Source organism: Tachypleus tridentatus, chromosome 8 (genome assembly GCF_004210375.1).
Source record: "Tachypleus tridentatus isolate NWPU-2018 chromosome 8, ASM421037v1, whole genome shotgun sequence".
In the NCBI taxonomy this organism is placed as follows: domain Eukaryota; kingdom Metazoa; phylum Arthropoda; class Merostomata; order Xiphosura; family Limulidae; genus Tachypleus; species Tachypleus tridentatus.
The window spans coordinates 29,777,908-29,803,259 of record NC_134832.1 but is presented as its reverse complement, the minus strand read 5'-3'; the positions used below and the strand labels follow the sequence as shown (position 1 = coordinate 29,803,259).

The 25,352-nt window shown below is 28.8% G+C and overlaps 1 protein-coding gene across 6 annotated transcripts in view; it reads left to right on the top strand.

The window, feature by feature from the left end:
• The window catches only part of mahj (LisH and WD40 domain-containing protein mahjong), a 100,080-nt gene that overhangs the window by 33,232 nt on the left and 41,496 nt on the right, over positions 1–25,352 (top strand). For all 6 annotated transcript variants that reach the window (XR_013011990.1, XR_013011991.1, XM_076447945.1 and 3 more), the window contains exons 13-23: positions 1,164–1,376; positions 1,740–1,906; positions 2,352–2,471; positions 3,328–3,430; positions 4,150–4,269; positions 8,941–9,012; positions 9,392–9,473; positions 11,973–12,112; positions 18,011–18,092; positions 19,465–19,583; positions 24,479–24,682. Coding sequence is in view for 4 of the 6 variants with exons in the window: in XM_076447945.1 (XP_076304060.1) it covers positions 1,164–1,376; positions 1,740–1,906; positions 2,352–2,471; positions 3,328–3,430; positions 4,150–4,269; positions 8,941–9,012; positions 9,392–9,473; positions 11,973–12,112; positions 18,011–18,092; positions 19,465–19,583; positions 24,479–24,682 (1,422 nt within the window). In the remaining 2 variants the exon portion in view is untranslated. The remainder of the gene's footprint in view (positions 1–1,163; positions 1,377–1,739; positions 1,907–2,351; positions 2,472–3,327; positions 3,431–4,149; positions 4,270–8,940; positions 9,013–9,391; positions 9,474–11,972; positions 12,113–18,010; positions 18,093–19,464; positions 19,584–24,478; positions 24,683–25,352) is intronic.

The following is a 25,352-nucleotide window of genomic DNA, read 5'->3' as shown; positions in this document are numbered from 1 at the left end:
GACCTTTATTTTGAAAATGGAAAGGGAAATAGACACTTGTGCATGTGGGTGTGTGCATTAAATGTGAGAGTAACAAATAATTTCTGACAAGTGAATATTATTCCATTAAACTCATTGCTTTATTATTTTGACCAACTTTCATTATACTAAATAAAGGATTTTTCATTTTGGTGTAACTATAGTTAGCATACACAGTGCTGTAAATCTGGCAATTTTGGTTTTTAAAAAACAATGTTTATATTTTTCTGGATTTTAATTATTAATTCTTGTCTTCCTATGATCTTTTGAAAGTATTATATGAAACTAAGTTTTTATAATTGTTGAGATATGAAATATGTTGTGCGTGCACACACACACACACACACAGGTTCACAGTATTTATGATCTCTTGCATATGGTAAAAATATTTTGTTTTCCAGAAGAAAATTATAGACAAAACAAAATATACTTAGATCAATAGGCAATTACTTCATGCTATTACAGCCAGGATTGTGAGTTAGTGATTGACTAAAAAACACTAAAAATACACACTTGTGTTTAAGTTATAAGTACAAATTACTACTATTTTATTCCAACCTATGATTTTCATCCTAAGAGGTGTCGTACTATGCTAACTAATATTAATGTTCAAGTGATGTATTCTGTCAGTCATTAGCTCCTCCCCTTCAAAACATTAATGTATACTCATAATTAGTTTAGTGCTTTCTCATTAAAATCAGTTTCAATATTTTAGATAATTTTTATAGATGAAAATAACTTGACATAATTTTGTAGCCAAAACATTAGAAAGTCTAGTTGCTGTTCTTTTAACTAAAATTTTGTAAAGATTTAACCATGATATGTTTTTTGTTTTACCAGTAGCTATGAATATTTGAAATACAACTTGTATGTTTCTTTTTAAAAGCTAAAATTAAAATATTGCAGAAGCACCACTCAGTTCATTATATCATTACCTAAGTGGTTTTTATGTGTAAAATCCTTAAAAATGTAATGTAATTTATTAAATTTATTTTAACAAGGCAGTATACTATGTTTTAAAATTAAATTAGTATATTAATTTGTATACTTGTATATTCAGGTATTAATTTGGAATTATCTCTTTTTATATTAACCTGTAAATTTTTTATTGCTTTACAGTGTTAATTAAGTTTTCTTGTACTTAGATGAGCACCTTAGACATATTAGTGGTTGATCCAAATGCTCAACCCCTGCTCAATGATGAACAAGTATTTGCCAGTCGACAGGCTGCAAGACATGTTTGTGTAGCCTTGAAACGTTATTATGAAGCTCACTTAGGTATTGAGGCTGAGCGTCAAAGACGTTCACATTCTCGTAGTGAAGGAGGAACGCTACAACCAACAGTTCCCCCTTACAAGGTAAGTTGGTTTGTTTGTAATTAAGCATAAAGCTACACACTAATCTCTGTCCATCACAGGTATTGAAACCAAATGTCTAGCAGTGTAAATATGTCAAAATAATGTTGGGCCACCATAAAGAGCAATTTACAACTTAAAAAGTTCTGTTGTGATAAAGTATTGTCAATACTTATATCATTAGGTGTTGTAAAATTAAGATAAACTGTTTGTTAAAAATGCACAGTATTTATGCAGGGTGAAAATGGATTGATAAAAATAAGTACTACTGAAACTCAGTTGTCAGATAATTTTGTAAAACTTAGGTTTAAAGTATTTATTCAAACTTTGAAAATATTGTTCTCTTTTCTTGCCTTTAAAATACAGGCAGCAAGATACAGCTCAGAAGCAATTCAAGAAAACATTGATACATTGATGGAGTTGATGCCATTGAGGATGAGATGGCAACCTGTAGATGAACTTCTTAGGTTAGGAGGTGTCCCCCTGTTATTGCAGCTTATTGCAATGTCTTATGAATGGAACTATTCTGGCAGGTTGGGACTATACATGTACTTTTTTATGTGCTTTAGATAATATTTTTATTCATGTATTTATATCTTTAATTACTTTATTGTAAACTACCTTTTTTATATAAACTTTATTAGGTTATTCATAATGTATATTCATAAATAGACATTTTACAGTTTTTCTACATATAGAGGTATGATTATTAGTTCATTATTTCTTTCTGATGAGACATCTTTCACACAGTTTATTGAATATTTAAAGTTTGACTATCTTGTGTTGGGAATCTGGTTGATGTAGTGATTAGCACATCTTTAGATGTAGAAGAAGTGGTTTTTTATCTTGTTTTCATTGTTCATTTTAGAATTCTTCTGTTTTAATGTTTTTGAACAAACACATTTTTTGTAAAAACATTAAATAATTTTTACTTTCAATTTTTTAAAGTGTTTGTTATAAAACGCTTTATTTATGTAGAGCAGAGACGGTTCGTAGTGCTCTAGATGTTCTCACAGTGTGTTCAGTAACCCCAAAAGCACAACTTGCTCTTTGTGAGAGTGTTCACCTTGCAGACAACCAGAATACTGTAGGAATGAGGTAGGTATAAAAGAAGTTCTTAATGTTTTGTCATTTTAGTTTCCATTCTGCTTTTTTTAAACAGGTTCATAAAAGAAAGTTACTATCATTTGCAGCTTAGTATCTTCATGTTATTTTTTTTTCAACAAAATATGTGAGAAACTCCTTGGTAAACAGACTAAGTATGGTGAGAGAGGGAAAGACACCTATATAAATACCAAAAGAAACAGTCATAAAATCACGTGACTATCACAGAATCCAAGACTGTGTGTTGTGCACAAGTAAAATGAGAGAAAATAAATGTTTTCATTATGTTTGAGACCTGAAATTCTATGAAGTTTTTTTTTCTATTACAGACTGATATTGGAAGTATAATAACAAATTTTGTTTTTAACATAGTGGTAATGAAGAAATCTAAACAACCTAAGTATTAACAATTAAAATGTATTAGCATGTTTTATTATTTTGCACTGTTCAAATATTTTAAATTCTGTGTTATTTTTTCTTTCACATATATAAAGATATAAAGAGATATTTCGTAATTAGGTTGATTACAATTATTGTTAGCACTTGTTTTACTTTATTATATTATTTGATAGAAGCATGAATTGAAAAAACATAAAGGAAAAATAATTAATCTGTATACAAGATAAAAACATTAATTTTATTATAATTAAAATTACTTAATCATAGGTATTAATTACTGTATCTCCACTTGAATTCTCTATCAGTGATTTCCATTACAGAAAAAAAACTACACCATTTTGTAACTGTGTTGCACTTATAAATAATTAGTGACAAATTAGGCAGTATGATGAAACAATGTTATTAGTAAATAATGGTATGTAGTGTACAATTTTAGCATTTTGTCTTTCAGTATTGTTCTTGCTTGTGCAAAAGGTGAAAGAATCAGTGACCCTGATGTCCAGCGCTCAGCTTTAAATGTGATAATCAACTGTGTTTGTGGTCCTGTCTCGAGGGTAAGCCATTGTGACAACTCAGAATGCTTTACAGGTGTAAAATATATGGTAGAAAGCAAAAACAAAATGGCAAAACACGAAATTAGAGTTTTTAAGTTAAACAAAAAAATTAAATTACATTATCAAAATCTAAAGAAAGAAGTAATTATAAATGTACATTATTTACAAGGTATGCAGTCTTTAGAAAATGTGATTGTACATTACAAACATTAGTGTTAGTTTGGACAATTAAGACCTCTTAATTTTATATATTTATAAAGAAAATTCATGAGTTAAGTATTTATTACACTTCTTCAAACATTATATGTATTAAATATTGTTTTGTTTGTTTTTAACTTCCCTGCAAATGTTTCAAGTTTAGAGCCTTTAATTTTCTTTTTTTTTAATTGTTTTATAGTTTTTCAATAGTTTTGTATTGAAAAATATTTTTATTGAAATTACATTTGTAACAGAAAATCATCTTGAAATACAAACTTGATTACTATGTTCTTGCAACCAGAAAATGAAAAAAATATTTTTGGCAGGAGGCTTATTTTGTTTTTAAATACATATTAAACCTTTTTCTCTTTTATTTGGAGAGGTGAGGCTAGTGGATTAATGTCAAGTATATTTTTAAAACTAAAATATGTGTTGTAGTATCAACATAAAAGTAGCTACATAGCTACTATTTCAATATTGTTTACTTGAGTTTTTAGTTGTTTCTTGTTATTATGCAACAGCTTGGAGGTACTGTCGGTCGTATAATAGGTGGAAGTACAAAAAAAAAGTCAGCTATGAGAAGCGGGGAAGATCTGCTTAGTAAAATGTGGAACTGTGTACGAGTAAACAATGGAATAATGGTAAGTTTTACTGACGAGATTGAGGGAAAATAATTTAGCTTATTAAGGTACATTATTAAGTTTTGTAAGGTATTCTTGTACTTGACTTTTTTTCTCACTGTACTATTCTTTTCAACCTGATTCCCCATGTTTAACTTGTTTTATTACAATAAAACTGATCCCAGTAAAAAAAAAATCCTATACTTCATTGTAAAAAGTGTGTTGATTAATTGCTAACATAAAGTAACAGATTTTTAATAAAATTTTTTACCTTATGAGTGCAGATAAAGATCAAAGTATGCAAGTGACAACCTTTTATGAAGTACCATTTGATGTCGTAATTATCACTTTTTTAACTTTACCTTACTCTTAGTTTTGAGGCAGTTAACTCTAATGGGTCGGGGGTCAAAGGCCATGTCATCGAGTTGGTTGGCTTGTATTCAAAATTTTATTGAACTATGTTTGAACTAGGTTTGGTGTCGAACTGTATATTACAATTTAAATTTTCATATACATTATTTAACTTCTTGATTTAAAGTAACTGTTTAGAAACACCTAAACATATATTTTTGTGTGTCACATGGTATGTCGAATGCAGCACTGGTTCAGATTAAATGTTTGTGATGTCAAAATACAAAGTCTGTAGTTTTGTATGAACTAGGAACTTGAACCAATACTTAAAAGGTGGGATATAAAATAAAAAAACAGTCTTTTCTATATGATGAAATATCACTAATGTACTAAATCAAATACAGTGGCCCTCCTGCTCACCTCCTTCAAATTTGGAAACAGTCCTTTATATGCATGTGTTTTATATATAATATGTAAATAACTAATGTAAAGCTCATAATGTCCCACAAGTTGTTTTCCTAGCTATTTTCAAATATAATGGTGGTGTCGGTTTCTTTTGAGACAAATCTTCGTGCTGATGAGTATAGCCTGTTCAAAATCTTTTTTTTTTTAGATGCAAATACTGATTAGTTGCTAAACTTCATAAATTATATAATGGAAATTTATGGTGTCAATTTACTCTTTATAACTTTTTGGTTATTCAAATGTGTATATAAAAAAACTTAAAAAATTACTTCTTAAACGTTCTCCAACTGTGAAATTTCTTAAGGCTTAGCAACCTATGACAAGCAGCAACTGAGTACAAAGGTTGTAACAAGAAGTAATTGTTAGCCTTCCATCTTTACTTTTTGTTCTGTGCTTTAATAAAAGTAAGTTTAAAACTTATTTGTACACAGTGATAATGTAGAAATGTATCTAATATACTAAAACTGAAATGTGATTGTATTTTATAAAATATTAGTCCACTAAAACATATCCAAGAAGGTGATTTTGTAAAGACTAAATGTCAGTTTTACATTCTTGGATATGGCAACATGCATGCACATGCACCTTGTCATTGTAACTTCTACCTTAGCCAGCAATGGCTGAAAGATCAATATAATAAAAATAATTATATAAATTTTTAATGGTATGACATTTAAGCAATTCAGATTAAACATTTGTGTTTGTGGGTTATAACCTGTAGTCATTCTAGAAAGAAAAAAGCACAATTTATATTTTCGAATTTTTTATGGTGGTTACAAGACTGGTCAAATCTATCAAACACGTACAGAGATTCAAGTTTAATGGTGAAAATAACAGTTTTTTTCTTAAAAGCACTTGATCATTATGTGGAGGTTATAAGGATTTCACATTTAAAATTTTAAAACTTTGTGATGCATAAAAGCACTTTTTACCTTAAAATGAAAATTACTCTGTATGCTGAATAGTCAACATTCTCAAAGAAAAAAATTTAAGAGAAAATTCTTTAATTAAAATATTTTAATATTTAATATAAAAACCTAGTTTTGTATATAAAAGCCTTGTGTTGTTTACTAATAACCTGCAAATTTTGTATGCATACATTATTAATAGTCAGTATAATTACTCTCATGGATACTTTTGTGGTTATGCGCTGGGTAGATTATACCCAACCTGTTATGAAAGAGTTAATGTTAGAGTAGAGAAAATACCAAATACAGTACATAGGGGTACTGATAATTGTTGTAGGTATGCACATATGAGGTTCTTTAGATTATGATAGTGCAAAATGTAAACTGTATGATGGGAAAAAAAAGTTTCATTTTTTACATGGACACACATTGTACTACAGTTTATTAGATTCTAGTCAGAATGGCTGTGTCAATTGACACATTACTTTTAGTACAGATACTTTATAAACACATCTGGTATTTTGTGTACAACAAACTTGTATTGTTAATTAAAGCTAAAGTCTTGCCACTGTTTGTGAAGATAAAAGTAATACATTTATCAGTATTAATTCTTACATTTCAAGAACATTTGATGTTTGACTAGTACTATGAATTAAATTTAAAACAAAACAAAACAGGCTAACATCAAAATATATTGTATATTCTAAATGTTTTCAGTAGAGGCTAGAAGGTCAGGTTACAGATTACAGACATATATGTGTACTGCAAGCTTAGTTTTTAAGGTTTTAATGACTTAAATTAAAAATTCAATGAAACTACTTTCTTCCCTTAGTATTCCAATAAATACAACATAAAAAAAACATGGCTAATAATCTGTATTTTAGTAACATATAAGTTTTAAGTTCTTAATTTTATAAGACAATACTTCAAAAAAACAACTTCTCCTAGAGTGTGAATTGTGACATTTGTTCTTGAAGTTCCTTACTACCCTTCCAAGAAGTATGAAATTTAACACAAATTTTTGATTATATCTTCATTGGTCAGGCAAAGCACAATTTTCTTAGCCTTCAGCTTTTTATATGATTACAGTGTCATAAAATATACAACCAGACTTCAGTTGTCACACCCACATTTACCATCTCCTATTTCAGAAATTACCAGTAGTTCTCTTGAACATTCAATACTGTATTATTTATAACTGATAGAAAGCTAGAGCTTTCATCCATCAAATGATGTATTCCATTGTGTTGTTTTCTGTAAAGAGGATTGTAAATTTTTTCTTTCAGTTTGAGCTTTATTCCCATGGGAAGCATATTGATGAGATTAGATGAAACTTTACAGCTCTTGTCGCATAGTTACAAAACCAGAATAATTGTTATGGTAATGAGACATTGGCTGCTTTTTGGACATTATTATTCTGTGTTTATTTAATTAAGTAAGAAACTTTAGTGCAGTACTACCATTGAAATGAAAAAAAAAATAGGGTTAATGGTTAATATCAATTGACATGAAAAAAATGAAGAACCAGGTAAGTACTTTTTCTTGTTTTTCAACTATATTCTTTACTTATTTTTATAAAAGTAATTAATGGTAGATTAGGTGAAATAAATAATGTTAATGTAATAAAAAAATTTCACAGGGAATGCTTCCAAGGTGCATGCTTGACAATTAAGTTACAATTTATAATGATGTGAATAGTAGTTACAGTGTTAAAAGATACTTAAGTGTAAACTGATGTATACCAATACAAGTTCAAAGTTATTTACAATAAACAAATAAAAGTAAAATAGTAATTTAGATTTTTTTCATAGTTACAAGCTCAGTCAGATTGACCATCCTTGTATAAAGATAGTGTAGGTAAATAACTGATAAAGTAAAGTTTTACTGAAAAAAAATCTGAAATTTATTTAATATATTTTAGAGATTACACAAATAAAATGTGAAGGTTTTAGAGAAAAAGTATTTTTTAATCCTAAAGTGAAAATCATTTAGCACTTGGACAAGTGTATAGAAATATCTATTTTCATTGACAAATTTTTAGTCAAAAATACTTTATTACAAAGTCTGGTTTTTGTGTAAAATGTTTATTAATAGTCTGCTAGGTTTTGGAAGATACACAAAATGTATTAAAAGTTATAGTATGGAAACTATAAGGAGTACAGACTGAGCTATAAATAAATTTTAAAAATTCCTTTAGGTTTTTTGACTTTCACACTTATTTAGTGAACAGGGTTAAGAGAGTCATAGTTACCTCTAACATCTGTGTGATATGTACAAACAAATTTATTTAAGGGCTAAAAAACCTAAAAAAAATATATATATATATATATATATATATATGGCTTGATTTTCTGAACTTGAGACATTTAGTTCTGTTACCCAAAGATTTATTGTCATTTTCTTATGGAAACAATGTGTGATTGTGCTCTTTGGACTCTTCACCTTTTCTAAGAAGCAGAGTAAACCTGTGATGTATTAAAAGTAATATTATAGTTCAAGCAGATGTTTCTGGGTGTGTGATATCAATATTCAGCAGAAACAGACTTGGTTTAACTTAAACAGAGGTGTATGTAAAAATTACCACAGGACAACCAGTGCAACCATCACATAACAATAAGAACTGTATACAATTATAACAAACATTATTTAGGACTGAAAATAATATATTTTATAATTATGTTTTTTGTATTTGGTAGTGTGGCACATATAGAATTGCTTAAGCAAATCAAAGTGACCTTCCATTTGCCCTTGTTTTTAAATTGTTATATTGTTCATTTTTGTTGTATCCTAGCAAATGAAGATGATTGAGCAGATCATACATTCTTCACATTTTTACATATACAGCAATGCATTAGATAAAAGTATTTTATCTGCTTCAGTATCTCACAGCTTTATAGCTAATTTGTTTGTTTCATTAAAATATATCTTGCATATTCTGTGTTTTAAAACTTGCATTTTTTTTTAACAGATCCTGTTGAATTTACTGACTGTTAAAGCTCCTATCACAGATGCAGATTCAATTCGAACATTAGCTTGTAAAGTGGGTAATTTAAACAGGATTTCTTTTGACACCTAAGCGTATAGTATAAGAATTTTTTTGTACCTACAAAACAGAATATAACTTCTATTTCTAAGTGGTTATACTTGTGATGGAACTCAATATATAATAATTTTGTTATGGCTATAGTTATTTAATAAATTCTAATTTAGGTTATTGCAAATATGATAATTTCACTGAATTTTCATATTTTAATGTACAAAGTATAAAAAAGAAACAAAAATGTGTATCAGTGAATGGTAATGATTTTTTTCTCTTTAATGGTATAAGTGCTTTCATCTATCAAGTTTCAAAAACTGTTTATAAAAGCAGTTATATCATGCTCTTTGAAACTATTATACTCTAACATAAATATTTGCAGGCCCTCTGTGGATTATCTCGCAGTGAAACATTCAAACAAATTATAGGTAAACTTCCACTTCTGACCAGTGGACAGTTACAAGGTAAATATGTGTTTGTCTGTAGTAGTTGAGTATTTATGTTAGAAGATGTTTTTGTTCTACAAATGTATGATATGATTAAAAAGTAAAATATGTGTAAACATTTCTTTCTAAAATTTAAACTAAGGTATGGACAAGATCAATTTGTTATTGGTTGAAAATTTAAATCTCTAGTTCTAAAGAGGAGTAATTTTTCCTACAATTTACAGGGAAGCTTAAAAAGTTTAATGTGTCAAACATTATTTTATTAGTTTAGTATAAATATACTAAATGTAATCAAGAAATGTGTAATAACGAAAAAGAAAAGTTGTAATAAGGATCTTAGTAAAAGTTCTGGCTTGTTTGTTTAAGTGTGGAGAATTAAGTTTTTTTCAGTATTGTATGGAAATCTTTTTGACACACAAAAAAGTGTTAATTGTGCCAGAAGTTAAAAGACTAATAAGATGCATTTAATTTAGTATTGAAGTGACAAATTTTATTCAGAGATTGTTTGACAATAATTTATTATTCCTTACATGACTAATAGCAAAAAAAAACAAAATTTTAGGAAATGCCTTGTGCCTAGTATGCTATCATTATGGCTTTATTTTGGGTTGCATTTTTCTAAGCATGAAAAGAGTGAAATATCAGAAAACAAATAGGATTAAAATGTTGGTACTGAAGAAATACTGTACTGGGCAGTGAGACATAAGATTTAAAATTCTATTTATTACACAATTTTGATTTTTAATTGCATCAAACGAATTAAGAAGAATTCAATAAAAATCGATAGGTAATTTGTTGGAAGACTGAATAGTTGTATGGCCTTTGAAAGATTGTGTTATTCACATGTTCTTAGAAAGGTCATTTTAATTTGTTTTTAGTTTATTGTTTATTTACGAATAGAAACAATCTCATCTGAGCAGTTGTATTGGCCTTGGTTAACTTGATAGTTAAGAACTCTAACCTTCAGCTGCAGGAAAAGTAAATATTTGTATGTAATGTATTTGAAAAAAACAAGAAATGTTTATCACCCATAACCATGGTAATAAGATGTTCAAGATTGGTTACAGCTGACAACACTCAACATTCTGTGCTTGACTAGTCACATTTCATTATGTGATTAAGGTAGGTAATTATGTCCCCAATTATTTTTTATTACTTTTAATCAGTTCCTACTTTTATTGGATCTTATTCATAACTTGGGAATCATGCTACAGTAATTGACTAAGAAGCTGACTGTAATTACAGAAAACAGATGGGAAATGATGGGAAAATATTGCATTTTTCATTCAGCAGAGTAGTTACTCTGAAATTTTAATACTATATAGTAGTAATGAATTAACAGTTTAAAATCATATTGATTTATCTTCTGTATTTGTATCACAGTCTCTAAGCCCTTTCGCAATGATGGATAAGGTCAGTTCAAGTGGTGTCTTAAATGACAATATAATAGTAATGTATAATAAGAAACCCAAAGTGTGAGTGCTTTTGGAAGGTAGACCTTTTTGTAGGAGTGAAAAGTGAAGGATGGTATATGTTCCAAAAGTTCTAAATTTTTTTATTTTGTGATTTTTTCTTTTATTGGTGTGAAGTAAATAACACATTATATTTTAACTGTGGTATTGTGATCTACTTTCCTTCAAAATAACACATTATTTTAACTGTGGTATTGTGATCTACTTTCCTTCAAAATAACACATTATATTTTAACTGTGGTATTGTGATCTACTTTCCTTCAAAATAACACATTATATTTTAACTGTGGTATTGTGATCTACTTTCCTTCAAAATAACACATTATATTTTATCTGTGGTATTATGGTCTGTACTACTTTCCTTCAAAATTTATTAAACCCATAAAATATTAGTAAAATAAGTCTTGATTTTGTTAATGGTCACTTATATAAGAGTGAAACAGCATTTCCAATGTAATAGTTTATTATTATTAATAGTTGCATAGCTAAGTGCTTTTTTTGTGTGAATTGCTGTGGACTTTTTTTTTAAATAAATGTACATGGACTAAATTTTTGAGTTTCAGTAAAAAGTTATTTGAATAAGAAATACGTTTGTTAATAATATGTGAGGTATAACTCTGAATAACCAATTATACAAATCAAACTGTGTAACTTGTGTTTATGTAAAGATAAACTACCATTTACTAACAAAATTAGTTCTTGTCCAATATATATTTGTTAAAGTTAAAGTCATAACCCCATCAACTTGAGTTTAATTTTGCATGACTGATATTCAAAATGAGGAGTTTGGTTATATTTCATAAATTTTGCTGACATTTGTAATAACATTCATGTATTTGGCACAGATGTAATTCAAAAAGTACATATCCAAGTATAAATGGGATAAATAAAGTGTTTTTTATTATTTTGGTTTTTCTTATCTGAAATAGTGTAAATGTAAATAAATGTTTTGTGTTTTTTTTTCCTTGTAGAAATTTTGGGAAGAAAATAATTCATAGTAATCATAATGATAAAACTAAGTTGGTTGTAAATTTATTCTTTGCAGTTTTAATGCGAGAACCTGTGCTTCAAGACAAAAGACAGGAACATGTAAAATTTTGTAAACATTGTGTGGAGCTGATAGAAAGAGTGACAGGAGCTCCACTGACGACTGGGATTGAATCATCCATTGCTAAGATCAACAAAGTAATTATTTCTTTAAAAATACTTTTTGTGTATAATTTAATATTGATCTGTACATAAGGGATGAGAAAAGTATGCTCTGATAAATTCTTTCTGTTGTGAATAAATCAGGGTAAGTATGAATGAGAAAAATTATTTGTTTTGACCAAGGTCAGAAATAGGGTAGGTGAGCAAGATTAATAGCAAAAGTTTTAAACATTATGGACAGCTTGTTGCTATGTCTGAACTGTTATTCTTTATTTTTAAAGAATACTTTGTTTTACTACATTCTGATGAATAATTATTTTCTAAATATATTTTGCAATGTAATTTGTGAACTGTTTACTGCTATTCCCCCTAAACATTATTTATAGTGAAGGATAAGAGCTGGACAATTAATGGTATTTACTGACGGGTGGTCTCATCAGTCAGTTATATTTGATCAGTTGATTTGAGTTAATCTTTTAAACATTAGTTGGATAACACAGTAACCAATTTTGCAGAAAAATTTATAAGAAAGAAGATAGACTTCTACTATAATAATTACAGTATTCAGGGCTTGATTTTTTAAATGTCATTTTTCCATGTCATCCTGTGGACATTCTGAACTGTGTCAGATGATGTATGGAAACCTGTATTAGGTGTTTAAAAAAAACAATAAAAATCATAGATCCCCCCTAAAGATCTAGTTATGACAGTATTGACCTAAACAACTTGATAACTAAAATTATCTTTTTCTCTCCTGTATATTTCTAGAAACTACAATTAATGTTTGTTTTGCAATTTTGCAACTTTATTCAATTAATTTTTGATGCCTTATTACCCAGGAAGTTTTATTACCTTTGCTAATATTATACATAATAATCACCTTAGCCAATCACTTTCAGTGTTTTCATGCTAATCAGTTTTGCTTGCTTGCCAAGTATAGTAAAGTATAGCCTGCAGTAACACTAGATTTGCATCAAAACTATCATATGTACTACTATATCAAAGTCTCCTGCTGGTACAGCAGTAAGGCTATGGATTTGCAATGCTACAATCAGTGTTTTGATTCCCCTTGGTGGACTCAGCAGATAGCCCTTTGCTATAAGAAAACACACACACACTATATCAAAATACATATACAACATTTAAGTGCTGCACCTGTACACACACACACACACACACACACAGCTGATATATGTTATTCATACTCACAGTTTACATTTACCTGGAGATAGGCAAAGCTAGCATTGTTTAATTTATTACTGATGAAAACTTAAATTTGTGGTTGCAGTTTTTACTCTTTTGTTTTGTTTAATTCATGGATTTTTTCCTACTTTTCTCATGATAGCTAGGTCTTTCCATATTTCCTAGACTTGATTACTTGTTTCTGTCTACTGTTAGCCATAGGCCTATACATGCATAATCATATTGGAGGGGAGTGGTGTTTCAACAGTGATGATGAATAATGAAAGTATTGAGCTTGATTCTGCAAAAATCAGTAAAAAGTTGATAGCCATTTTAAGTTCGTTGTCATACTAGAATTAATCTAGCTAAATATTCCCATCATTATTGTTGCCATTTGTTTTTTTTTTGTTTTTTTTAGAATTCATACCTGCTCATGTATGTGCATACAAAAATAATACAATAAAATGTGTGGTAATAGTACTAACAACTTGATTAGTATTAATAATCCAGTAATAAGTAATTACATAGGTAACATTTATCTTACAGTTCTACAGCTGTAGAATGCTTTTATGTCAAATTCTGAAGAACACTATTTACATTGAAACATTAAGATAATTATTAATTATTGTAATATTAGTATTTATGGCAAAAGAAATAATTTTATTTTCCAAATTTTTGGACTTCCCTCTCCAAACAGTATTGTTCAAACAAATATACAGGACATTATCAACTCAGTTTCTTAGGTATTGTTGAATTTGTGACAAAGTAATATTAGTAAAATTGTGAGTATTATCAGTATATTAGTGCATAAATTTATTTTCTAAGTGGGTTCAAGGAGAAAAATATAAATATTTTAAATTATTTTATAATAAATATGGAAAATATTTGCACAAAGTTGAAAATAATGATTTAAATAACATTGTAATATGCACAATGAAAAATAATTTCTAGAATTTACTGTAAGGGAAATAACTGAAATTATTGATTGGATGTTTCATATCTTGCATAGGTTGATTAATGGAGTGGTAGTTATATCTTGCATAGGTTGATTAATGGAGTGGTTGTCATATCACTTTCATTATATAAGACTTGCTACTGTGTGGATCTCTTTACAACTATTGAAGTCCAGATAATTGCATGGAAGGGTGGAAAATGGGAACTATACTTATAATATTTGTTGATTTAGTATAGTAATACCTTAATATCTTGGTATTTATGTCCAGACATCATATTGAAGGCTGGAATGTTGTCTTCCCAATTTATGTAATGTATTCTGTTATTTTTTGTTGATTTTTTTATTTATTTAATGTTCTGTTTTTTGTGATACCTTCCTATATCTGGCTGCAGGAGGCAGAAGGTGGTGAAGATTTGGGATGTTATGGGCTAGAGCACTGACACCTGCTCAATTTTTTCTTGTAAATCATATGAGACCTGTGAAGTAAAATAGAGAAAAAGTAGTGTGTATGAGTCAGAAAATTAGTTACCAAAAGAAAATGCAAAGTTATTCAGTGTGTGTGAGTGATTAGCCTTAATGGTTTATTTTAAAGTGAGTTTTGCAGTTTAATAGAAAAAAAAAAAAGTCTTGTTAGAAGATGTTCTAAAGTAATTGAACCCACCTGTGTAAACTTTGATGAAAAAGAAACATTTATTTAAAGTTTGAGATACAATGGTGGTAGCCTATGAGGTAGCATAAGTGGATTATTCAATGATACTATTGTATCAGATTCTCAGTTAGATTCTGAAGTAATTAAATCAGCCTAAAAGTGAACTTTTGAAAAGAAAATGACAATTATTTAGAGTTTGTGATACATCCATTGTCTAAAGAACTTGTGTACATAGGTTGACATTTTTTTTAATATATTATCTTAAAATAGGTGGAATGTGTTCTGTCCACTTATTTTTGAATATACTGCCAACAAGTCACAAACATGTACCATAGAAGAATCCTTAACTCACTTGTATACTAAAATCCTGACAGCCTTACTTTCACCAATACCTCTTAAAAACAAGGGCACATGATATTATGACTCATCTTATGATTTATACCCCAGTTTTGGGTATCTGTATTGTGTATGTTTGTTTTCTTTTCCTTCTCTCACTCTCATTAACTTATATCTATATATGTATTTACAGTTTATTTACAATAGTTGAATGTTGATTAAACATTTTTTACTGTTAAAACTTCTGTACATTAGAATGATTGCACCAGTTAATGTCATGGCAGTTTTAAAATTTTTTCTGTAAAGGCTGTAAACTATAAAAAAACAAAAAAAAACTGAACTGTGTACGCTTTTCTGTTTGTGCTCAGTTGAACTTCGTACAGAATTTACGAAGCTTGTCCACGAAAAAAAGTTTAGTTACTAAAACAACATTATTAGCCGATTGTTCTTACATTTTCAGCCCAATTTGATGGATTGTACCAAAATTTCTCTTGTACAAAGTACACTTTTTTTATTAAACAAAAAGATGGACAAAAAGGTCACCTTGGATGATTGTTAAAATTGACCTCCGTTTCTTGACCCTCATAAGTTCTAAAGTAACCCAAACAAGTTGAGCAAAGTTGGATTGATGTTAATATATTTTGTAAATGGTTATTTCAATTACATTAATCAAGTGATTTCAAAAGTAGTTTCTTTATTTTTAGTAATATGATTGATATGTAAACAAACATTTTAAATGTCTTACTTAAAATTAAGTACTTATAGTAACTTGTAAACATGCTTTAAAAAAAATGATAAAGTTTGCATCTTAGTTTTTACATTTGTAATATGTATAAAAGTTGCAGTCATCCTAAGGTGTACTATTTAAGACTAATTCTAACAAAGCTCTAAGGTCTAGATACATTGTTAGAGTGTCTGGAAAAAAACCAAGGTGCTGAAAATATATCATGACAGCATTTAAGACTTTCATGTTATTGTGTTACTGAGAAATAATCACTTATTGATTGAGGCTTTAACCAGGCTGCCTTGGACTATAATTATGTTGATTTCAGTAAACCTGAAAAACAAAAGCTTTTATGGTAATTAATAGGCTGGACAGTGAATTGAAAACAGTGGCATCTAATTCTTCATTTTAATAATTAGATAGTATAAAGATGTCTGACTGTTTTCTTTTTTGCTTTTAATTTTTAGAAACTTTGGAATGGGGCCTGTATCCTTCCTGTAGAATCATGCCTACTTGTTCACACTGTTTTTTTTTAAACCAGTAAATTTACACTTTATTTAACATACAAGTAGCCAAAGAGTTGGAAGTTGATACTTCCAAACAGTATGCTTCTTTTAGTCAAGAATTAAAAATTAGTGACAGTGGTAGATGCCTGTGGATAACAAAAACAGGATGAGCAAGTTTCATGGTAATGGAAATCTCCAGTGATCCTTGGATCACAAGAATAACCTGCCTGAAAACTGAAGTTTAAATTATTAAAAAGATAGCAATAAATTATACTATTATAGTGTGTGATATATCTTTATATTCTAAAATGCATATCTGAGAGCTAAGTGATTTATTTTTGGACAACCATGTGAGAAAAATAGGCTTACTAAACACATATCTGAGTGCAAAAGTACTCAAGGCTAAAATAATTGCTAAATTTTCTTGTTTTTATGTGTATTTGTTATTAACTGTTGTATACTTTTCAACCAGGAGAACTAACATATAAAAATTAGAAACTTGCTTGGTTAGATAAGAAATTTGAAAAAAAAAATTAAATAATAGTTTTCCTTGAGGAACAGACACAGGAAGCATAGAGTGATATAACTTTGTAGTTTGTTTACCCTAACTTGTTCTAAACTCTCATCATGTGACTTATTGCTTGGTTATGCTAGTTAGATATGTTTCAAAGAGCAAAAAACAGTAAAATTAAATGAGATGTGAAACTGTTAGGAACCTATAGCTGTTTAGGATAAACAATTGTATATTATAGTCTGCAGTAATTTTAAATAAAGAAATGTATTTTTGATTGTAATTCTTATTTTTCACTTTAGCTAAACTGTTAGGATAGAGAAAATAAGAGATAAAATATAAAGTTACTGAAAAAATGTTCATTTAGGAAGCTCTGATGAAAAAAGTATTTTCATTCTTAGTTCTTAGCTTGAAAATTTCATTTTAAGCAAACTGAATCTGTTTTGGCTTCATCAAATCACAGACAAATTTTTAGTAAGAATATTTTATTAAAAATAAGAGTTTATGTGTATAACAGAGTTGTCACATTTACTAAAACCTTGCTAAATTTTATGCAAATGTACTAAGTACATTCACAGTTATAGTATGTATAGTTTCATGGGTACATTGTGGTTAGAAGGTCAGTCATATTGAATTATAAAGTTATGTTCTGGCTACCATGATGAACTTGTTTTTTGTATTGAAAACAACTGCGAAATCAAAGTATTCTGTTACATATGGTAAAAGTTATAATGGAAATGTATTGACATGCTTAGTGTGAATTACATCCAGCATATTTATTATTATATACAATTAGTAAAGATCTTTAATTTGGTAGTTGTATATCTGTTTTGTTCTCTTTGGAAAAAAAATGAAACTTTATAGTTTATCTTTTCGTCAGTATATAGGTACAATAATTAAATAATTTTTATTAGTTTACACTTGTAGGAATATTAAAAAAAATTTTTTAGCCAGAAATATTTCATGTATGATTTTAATATTGAAGATAATATATTTTAGTTTAGGGCTCTTTTTTTTCTTTGTTACTGTATTGAGATGACAGTTAACATGAGTTACATTTTCTAATTACAGGCTGAAGTAGTTGCTCAGACTCGAATCATATACAATGACAAAGAACTCTTACAATTAATACATCAACACCTGCTCAGTAAAGGTTTGATATTTATATTTTGTTTATCATTGAGTTGTTTCCTTGTACTTCTTAGTTAGTATGTATGAACTTGTTTTCATACATGCATTGTAATTTACACTTTTTGGTGCAGTGTCTTATCTGTCCATGACCAAGTGGTTAAGGCACTCGACTCATAATCTGAGAGTTGTGGGTTCGAATCCTCATCACCCAAACATGCTTGCCCTTTCAGCCATGGGGGTGTTATAATGTGATGGTTAATCCCACTATTCGTTGGTAAAAGAGTTGGTGGTGGGTGGTGATGACTAGTTGCCTTCCCTCTAGTTTCACACTGCTAAATTAGGGACAACTAGTGTAGATAGCCCTCGTGTAGCTTTGCACAAAATTCCAAACAAACCAAACAAGCTTCTTATCTGTTAAGAATTAATTTTTCTAATAATATAGTTATTGATTTTTACAGAAGAATGTACAATGCTGCATGATTTATAAAATAATTTAATCTCATTTATAATTTTTACTTCAAATTATGAAAATATATTTTAATTTGTACCAACCAAAACTTTTTAAATTGATTGTAACGTGCAGTTTATGCAAGAACATAACTAGTATTATTATTGTGAAACACAGAATACTTGTAGATCTCGAAAAAAAAGAAGAGGTAAATTGCAATTAAAGAAACAGTAATTTGAACAATTTTGGAAGATAGATATTTTTTCCTCTAAGCTTACTAAGAAAAGTTTATTTTCTTTAAGTACTTAAATTATCTGGTTTATTGAACTTTGATTTAACTAATAATTCTGTAATTGTTGTTGATCATCTTGCTTGCTTTCACAAATTTATTATTTTTGAGAAGAGAAAATCTTAGAAAAAAGAGTTGTATTTCCTCTTGACCATAAATTATGTCTTTCAGGTAGAACAAAATTTAAAGTAATTTAATGTATAAAGATAGTTTGTGTCAAGATGAATTAATATTTCTTTGAATGTTACTTTTTATGCTTTTGAATTTGTATTGTAGGTCTATAAACTGTTGTGGTATTCTTTAACTTTTTTTTCAAAATTACTTTTATATTTTGAAATTACAATTGCACCAGTTTATGGACACGTAGTCTGATATTTATACAAACTAAATCTTCATATTTGTCAAAACAGAATACTTTTTTAAAAAAAAATAATCTAGAAAATAATCGTAATATAAAAATGGTAACTTATTCTCTAAAAAGACTAAACTATTATATACAATTGCTGCACTAGCAGTGCATAAACAAGGAATATGGTGGTCAAATAGAACAATATATGCTGACAGGGCCAGGAATTACTTTAAAAATAAATATCTCTTTAAATTTATTATTGTTTTTATGTTTAACAGTGATTTCTTGTACTTGCTGTTTATTCACAGGCTTACTTGAATCAGCTGCTGTCCTTCACAAAGAAGCAGGACTCCCTTCTGCCATACCTAGGCCTTTGACAACACCCTCATCTAAAATTATGAATACTCTGCCTACAACTTCCAAACTGGTGAGTAATGGCACAGGCAGAGGCAGTACTCTGTTCTGCCATGCCTGTGTTTGGTTCCATTCCTAATTTAAACTGAACACTTTTTCCTTGTACTTTTTTCATGTTAAAACTAAGTTTTCAAATTGGAAAATGAAAATGGATAGAGGATGCCAATGATTTCTCTTGTGTGAAGTAAAATTAACACTTGAATCTACAGATTTAAAATTTTAGTATGATATCAGTTTTATTATCATCTGTTTTAGAGAGTAACCACCATTCTCACTTAGTGGTTTTTGTTTGTAGAAAAACATTACATTGTAATCAAGTTGAAACATAGGAAAGCAAAATAAAAGTAAGTTAACCCTATATCTATAGGTCAAAGGCTACGTCATCTTGTTTGTTGACTCACATTCAAAATTTTATTCAATTACCATTTTGTGTACTTATGTCATTGTGTTTGGTATCAAACTGTAGATTATAATTCAGAATTTCATTTTATAAATTATTTAATTTCTAACTATTTAAAAAACACACCTAAATGCTATTTTTGTGCATTACATGGTATGTTGAATGCAGTGCTTATCCAAATACAAAGTTTGTAGTTTTGAATGAATTAGGAACTCAAAATATCAGTATTAACAAGCTAGAATATAAAATAAAAACCTTTTATCTTTTATATTTGCTGAGCTAATACTATATTTAATGGCTCAAACACAGTGGCCTCTGCTCACTTCATTGAATTTTTAGAAATGGTCCCTTGTATATATACTAATTTCTATATATGATATATGAATAACCAGTCAGAAGCCTAGAATATCCCATTAGTGATTTTCTTAGAAATTTTCAAATATAATGGAATCCTCTTTTTCAACATGAAACTATATATATGAAACTTAACAGAAATTTTGATTTAATAGTAAAACTAAAATATATATAAAGTTTTTCTTAAGGAACATTTGATAATTATTTGGAGGTTATAAAGATATCACATGTGAAACTTAGATTTTCTCATGCATAAAAACATTTTTAATCTTAAAATAAAAATTACTCTTCATGCTGCATGGTCAACATTCTCAAAGAAAAGCTTTTAAAGAGAAAAATCTTTAATTAAAATATCTTAATACTAAAACTTGATATTTTGTGTATGAGAGCCTTGTAATGTTTACTAACAACTTTGAAAATTTCTTGAAAATACATCTATTGTATAATTACTCATAGATACCTATATGGTTACGAGGTGGGTGAATTTCACCCAACCTGTGATGAAAGGGTGGACCATCTGAATGTGGGTAAATTATAGTGGACTTCAAAACTTTCAAATTTCAAATTTAATTAAATGTTTGTATTATGAATGTGTATCAATAAATTTGGATTAAAACTTAGTTATTAAATTAAATCTTAATATTATATAAAAATTGTAATTTTTTTAATTTCAAAAGACAGTATTTAAGTAAATTGCCAATCTTAACATAATTATGTATTTGAAATAAATAATTATTTTATTTATTACTGTCATTCTTACAAAAAATTAGAATTAAGTTTTACTGTGGGCCAATAGCAAACAAACAAAAAAAAAAGACCAGGTGTAAGCACAAATTTTATTTATTCTTATAAGAATAACAAAAATTAAAAATTAGAAACTTAGTTTAGATAAGAAAACATAACAAAAAAAATTTTCAGTGAGGTCTATTCATATGTTAACATAATTCAATATTGTAATGTCAGTTATATATATTCTTTTTTATAAATAGTTACTTGGATATGATTAAAAGAGCAGTAAGACATCAAAGCTGAATATGAACAAATGTAAACCATTATATGCCTTGTGCTGTTTAGGATAAATACTTATAATTTTTTGATACAATCTGCAATCATTCTAGAAAATAAAAAGGCTGATTTGATTTGGTTTTTTTTTTTTCCTTTAGCAGCTATAAGGTTGGTGAAATGGACTAAGTCTGTGTATTGTTAGGGTAGCACAAATAACAGCTAAAATATAAAACTGTCTAAAAAAATTGACATTCATTTACTAAGTCTTAGATGTTATGCAAATGCAATTTGATAACTTTAAAGTGAGAAGATGTATTTGTAATCCTCACATAGAAATCATCTTGCACTCAGGCTAGTAAGAGTCTGAGTCACATTCCTATTCCATTAATTCACAGAAAAATCTTTTAGTAAAAATATTTTATTTAACTGTCTTGCCACAAGCAGGTCAAAGAGCACATGCCATAACTTTTTAGACAGTTACATTCAGACTTTAATCAAACTACTTTATTATCATGGTGCATGAATAAACTTGACATTGAAACATAACTAAATATCAAAATGTTAATATTAAAAATATTCAAAATCTTCTGTAGTTTGTGAATTTTGACATTTGCTCTCTTGGCCTTTCTTCTTGTTATCTGTCTTCTATCCTCTTTCATTTATTTACCATCTCTTCTTGATGTATGGTGTTTAATGTAAATTACTCATCATAATATTGTTATTACTCAGGCAAAGGATAATTTTTATAGGCTTCAATCTTATTTGGTTACAGAGCCATAAACTAGAAAATTGTGCCCCTCTTATCACATCTTCTCTGCCAGAATTTGTTCTCTCTGATGCTTAATACTGTATTATTTTTAAACAATAGACATACTATATTATGTTGTTTTTTTGTACGGTTAAATGTCTATTTCACTTTCAGTTCAAACTTTATTCCCACGAGAAACACCTTGATGAGATTAGCTGAATTTTTAATGCTGTTATTGCATAGTTAGTAAACCAGAAAAACTATCATAATTATTCCTATGAACATGTGACACCTGTAGTTTACAGAACCTTGTAACCACCATATAGCCATATTGGTATACATACTATAACTTTGAAAATACTTCTTGTACCTTCCCAAAACTTGGCAAGCTTTCAGAACACTCTACAATCTTTCATAAACAAAACCTCAGAATTTTTATTTATTTATTTTTACTAATTTTTTTCTATTTACTTACATGATCTCAGAGTGTTGACTGCTGTGAGTGCAGTTGGATTTCCAATTAAGATTAAGAATACATTTCTTCACCTGAAAGATTTCAAATTTTGTTTACATAATCCATAAAACCCTTGAAATAAATAGTTTTTCTGGAGAAGAAATTGATATTTTTTATTTTCTTTACCATAATTCTATCCCATAATTATCTAAAAAATTCAAAATAAATCCAAATTACCATTTTTCTTTCTAGAATGACTTCAGATTGTAACATGATTCTACCTTTATTTATCTTAAATAACTTTAATGTAGTAATGGTATACTTCTCTTTATACTTAAATTTTCTTGTTTTATTGCTCTTTGAACTATGCCTAAACTAATATTACAGTCATGAAATTGGTAATTACTTGGCAGATGTACAGTTCACATTACTCTATCAAACTAAGTAACTCACTGCTACTCGAAAGTGTACCCTGTTAAAAAATTTGATTCTTGTTTATCTGACCTTATCTAACCCAAAAAGCTTCTAATTTTTACATTTTATTTACTTTTATAATACTAAATACATGAAAACCAAGAAATAAAGTACTTACCTGGTTTTTTGCTGTTGACTGTCAATGACACTTAACCCTACATTTTTATACTAATGGTACTATGCACTAAATATTTTTTACCTATTTAAATAATGCACCAAAGAATACAATATAATAACATGCAACAGACAGGTTATGTTCCATAACCATCACAATTATTCTAGTTGTGGAACAGAACCATTAGAAAGAAATTCAGCTGAACTCAGTGCTGCATCCTTTACCAAGATCTGTGCTTGTTTATGCAACATTAAAGAATACAGTTATTAATTTGTGTAAATAATGAATTGGGAGCAGTCTTTATATTCCACATCTGCACATTCAATATTAAAGATTATAGTTACACAGGTATAAATTATAACCATAAAATAATGCAAGACAAATCAGTATGTTTACACTTTATTCAACACTTAAGTTGCCAGAGAGTTGGCAGATAGCCTCAGTAGCTTTGCAGTAACAAAGACAAGATCTAGCAAATGTAATGGCAGTGGGAATCAAACCTGAGATCCTCAAATCATTTATTATGTAGCTTTGCATTTAACAACCAACAAACTTAATTGTAGTATTTTGATTACTTTGATAATTGGAATAATTGGAAATACTAATTTTGATTGCTTATTATTTTAATCAATTGATAATAATGTTGATTAGCCTTTTAGTTTATGAGACTAATTGGTGTAATTGCTTCCTTTAGTTAATTCTTTAAATTGCTGAGCTTCCTCTGTTTCCAATGGCTCATTTCATTAAGCATATAGATCATCATATTTTTAACTCTCTTTTGCAGAAATTATGAAGTTAAACAATGTTGTTTTTATCTTAATTTTACTTTAATAGTTCTTTAAGAACTGAAACACCAAGTTTTTGAAATTTATTTTTTATTTAAGAAGAAACTGAATTTGAACTTTTTATTGTCAATTGAATTGCTTAATCTGTTAAGTTTCACAATTGTTTTCTTGACACTAAACTTTAATATCTTGCATATTTTATAACTATTTTAACAACTCACAAGACCCATATTACCCATGATAATTAATCAGTTAGTGCGTCTACTGAACAGTCTACAACCGAATCCTTATTGTTGTTAATATTATAAATTTATAAAGACTTAAATGATACCTGTATAAAAAAAATGAATTCAAGATTGTGGGTCTTTTAGTGTAACTTGGCAGCTGTCTAGCTGAGTTGTTAAGCATAGTGCTTAGAGGGTATGATTTTTTGTTTGTTTCAGATGATATCAATAAATAAACCTTGGTCAGCAGTTGGGAAATATTATTTACTGAGACACTATTAAACTGTTTTTAAAAATAATTATAAAATGATGAATGTTCCTCTTTAGCAAGAGTTTTTTTTTCTTCTAGTCCCGTCCAATTACATCAGTCCATGAAACTTTTAACTCTCCGTCAACATGCAGTCCAACACCCCATTTAGGAGCTCACATAGACCGCCCTCCTTTAGGAAGTGGTGTTGCACATAATCATAACTCCATAGTTTCATCACCTATTCAATCTTCCTTGCCACATGCAGGACATTTACGATTCCACCTAGGACCTCATAGAAGTCAAGTAAGTTTCTAAGTTATGTCTTCTACTGTATGCAAGTGAATACTTGTATGAAAACTTTTGACAGAAATATTCTAGTTGGGTAATAACTCTTTTCTGAAGGCTGAAACCTTCCCTGCGGGTTTCAGAATGCGCGTGTTGCTCACCTGCAGAGAGAGATTCAATGCATTCAGTTTTTTGGAGATAGTACACAGGTATGTTAATTTTGACAAAATATCATTATCCAAGAAGTTTTAGCACATTCATGTTCTTCAAGATAAGAGTTCCTGTTGTAATTCAATCACATGGGACAGTACATTCCCATGGGAGAGCCATTGTGAGCTACAGTAGTACAACAAAGATGTGTGCTCAGATCCCATATCTTTGCACAGTTTTTTAAAACTTCACCTTCTGTGGCTGAGGTTTTGTAAAGTTTGCCACTTTCAACACACATTCTAGGACTAGGTTCAGTGGAGAACACAGGAGCTTTGATGCAAGTGCTTCCATGTGGATTATGCAGCGAGTTCACAGTGCATCAAGAGCTTTGTTCCGTATGGGTGCCTGCAATCCTCCATAACAGCTGGACATAAAGCAACTACCATTGGTACAGATGCCAATGCATTTAGTCCAGTCTAAGTTGTTTTTATGCATCAAAGTGTCAAGGATCTCAAACAAGTCAATAAAGGCATCTTTG